Source organism: Corvus brachyrhynchos, unplaced genomic scaffold (assembly GCF_000691975.1).
Source record: "Corvus brachyrhynchos isolate BGI_N302 unplaced genomic scaffold, ASM69197v1 scaffold122, whole genome shotgun sequence".
NCBI classification, from domain to species: domain Eukaryota; kingdom Metazoa; phylum Chordata; class Aves; order Passeriformes; family Corvidae; genus Corvus; species Corvus brachyrhynchos.
Window position 1 is genome coordinate 1,169,192 of NW_008236778.1, and position 1,621 is coordinate 1,170,812.

Consider the following 1,621-nt stretch of genomic DNA (forward strand, 5'->3'; position numbering starts at 1 on the left):
GGAGGTACACGGGCAGGGGACGCTGAGCCGTAGCAGAACATTGGGCACTCCATCCCTCCTTGCCCCGTTCCCCACACGTGGATCGGCCTCGCAACTCACGGCTGCTTCTCCAGTGCCAGGGCAGGGTCCACCCTCTCCCCCTCGCTGTGCTCGGTGCCCGCCGGCTTCAGCATCTTGGGGGTCCAGCTCTTCTGGCGTAGATGCTGCCGCAGCGTCTCCTCTTTAGGACGCTCCGAGCCCTCAAACTGGACTGGGAGGGACAAGATGTGAGCCCCCAAAGCCCCACCTTCACTTTCAATCCCCATCCCTAGCTCCATCCCTGCCTCCAGCCCCAGCACTTTCCCCAGCACGAGTCCCATCCCCTTCTCCAACCACGTGCCTGTCCCCATCTGGTTCAACACCCCATCATGAAAAGGGACATCAGCTACATAAAGTTGTTCAGAGCCCCATCCAACTTGACCTGGCAGGCATCACCTCTCTGGGCAACCTGTGCCAGTGCCTTGCCACTCTCAGCCCAAGAAACTTCTTGTATCTAAAGTGCCCCTTACAGTTAAAAACCATTGCATCTTGTCCTCTTGTGAAAAGCCCTGCTAGAAAGTCTGTCCCCATCCCTGTCCCAGTTGCCATCCCCATTCCCAGCCCATGCCTGTCCCTCCCCCCATCCTCATTCCCATCCTGTCCCTGTCCCCTACCTGACAGTGCTTTGACAATCTGCTCCTTCTTCCACTCCCAGGGCTGCTCGTATTCCCCTGCCGGGCGCTCGTCATTCTCAGGCAGGCGCCCATCACCAGCCCTCACCCTGCGCTCTGGGGTCCCTCCAGCCACCCCCTCCCCAGGCTCATAAGGGGTGTCGTAGAGCTGTGGCCCCTTCCCTGCCACCTCCTTGGCCCCCAGCCGCTTGGCAAGATCTGATTTGGCACCGCCTTCCCCAGGCTCTCCAGGACCATCCAGCAGCAGGATGGCTTTGACCAGGGGGTCCTTGGAGCCACGACGACGGATTTCTGTGGGGAAGAGGGATGGTGGGTCAGGGATGTGTCTGTGTGTCCCCTGAGACACCCCACACCCACTACCAACCCTCAGTGAGGGATGTGCACTGGGGATTCCATGCCAGCAACGCCCCACTGGGAGCCCGCTTGGGTGGAGCTGGAGCAGGAAGGGGCCCATCCTCACGGCGCCTGGTCTGCTGTCCAGCCCTGAGGCTGCTGGCGCCACAGGCACAGACCCACGCCAGTGGGGCCAGCTGGGCTCCATGGCAGCAGGATGCTACACCCCAAGCTGGAGCTCAGCTGCACGGGAGGCCACCCCAGGGCTCGCCCCTCCCAGCCCCCTGCTTCTCCCCACGGCGCCAGTCTTTGCTTTACAGCCTGGCCTGCCCCGCACGGAAAAAAACATCAGCAGCAAATCTTTTATTTCCAGCTTCCGGCCCAGTCAGTTCCTGTTGTTGTGGCCAGCTGGACAGTCGCCACGCCAGCAAGGGTGTCGCTGGCTGGGGGGCAGGGCCATGGGGAACTCTTGGGGGGTGGTACCCTGGGATGACTGGGGGGCATTGAGGGCTTTGCACTGGCCACATGTGCCCGTTGGATGATGGCAGCAGGTCATAGCAACGCGCGCGGGGGCAGCC

At 62.1% G+C, this 1,621-nt stretch overlaps 1 protein-coding gene across 1 annotated transcript in view; it reads right to left on the reverse strand.

Annotated features, from left to right (window-relative positions):
• Positions 1–1,621, reverse strand: part of SHE (Src homology 2 domain containing E) — a 5,288-nt gene that overhangs the window by 936 nt on the left and 2,731 nt on the right. The window contains 2 exon segments of the mRNA XM_017727866.1: positions 19–250; positions 693–1,001. Coding sequence (XP_017583355.1) covers positions 19–250; positions 693–1,001 — 541 coding nt within the window.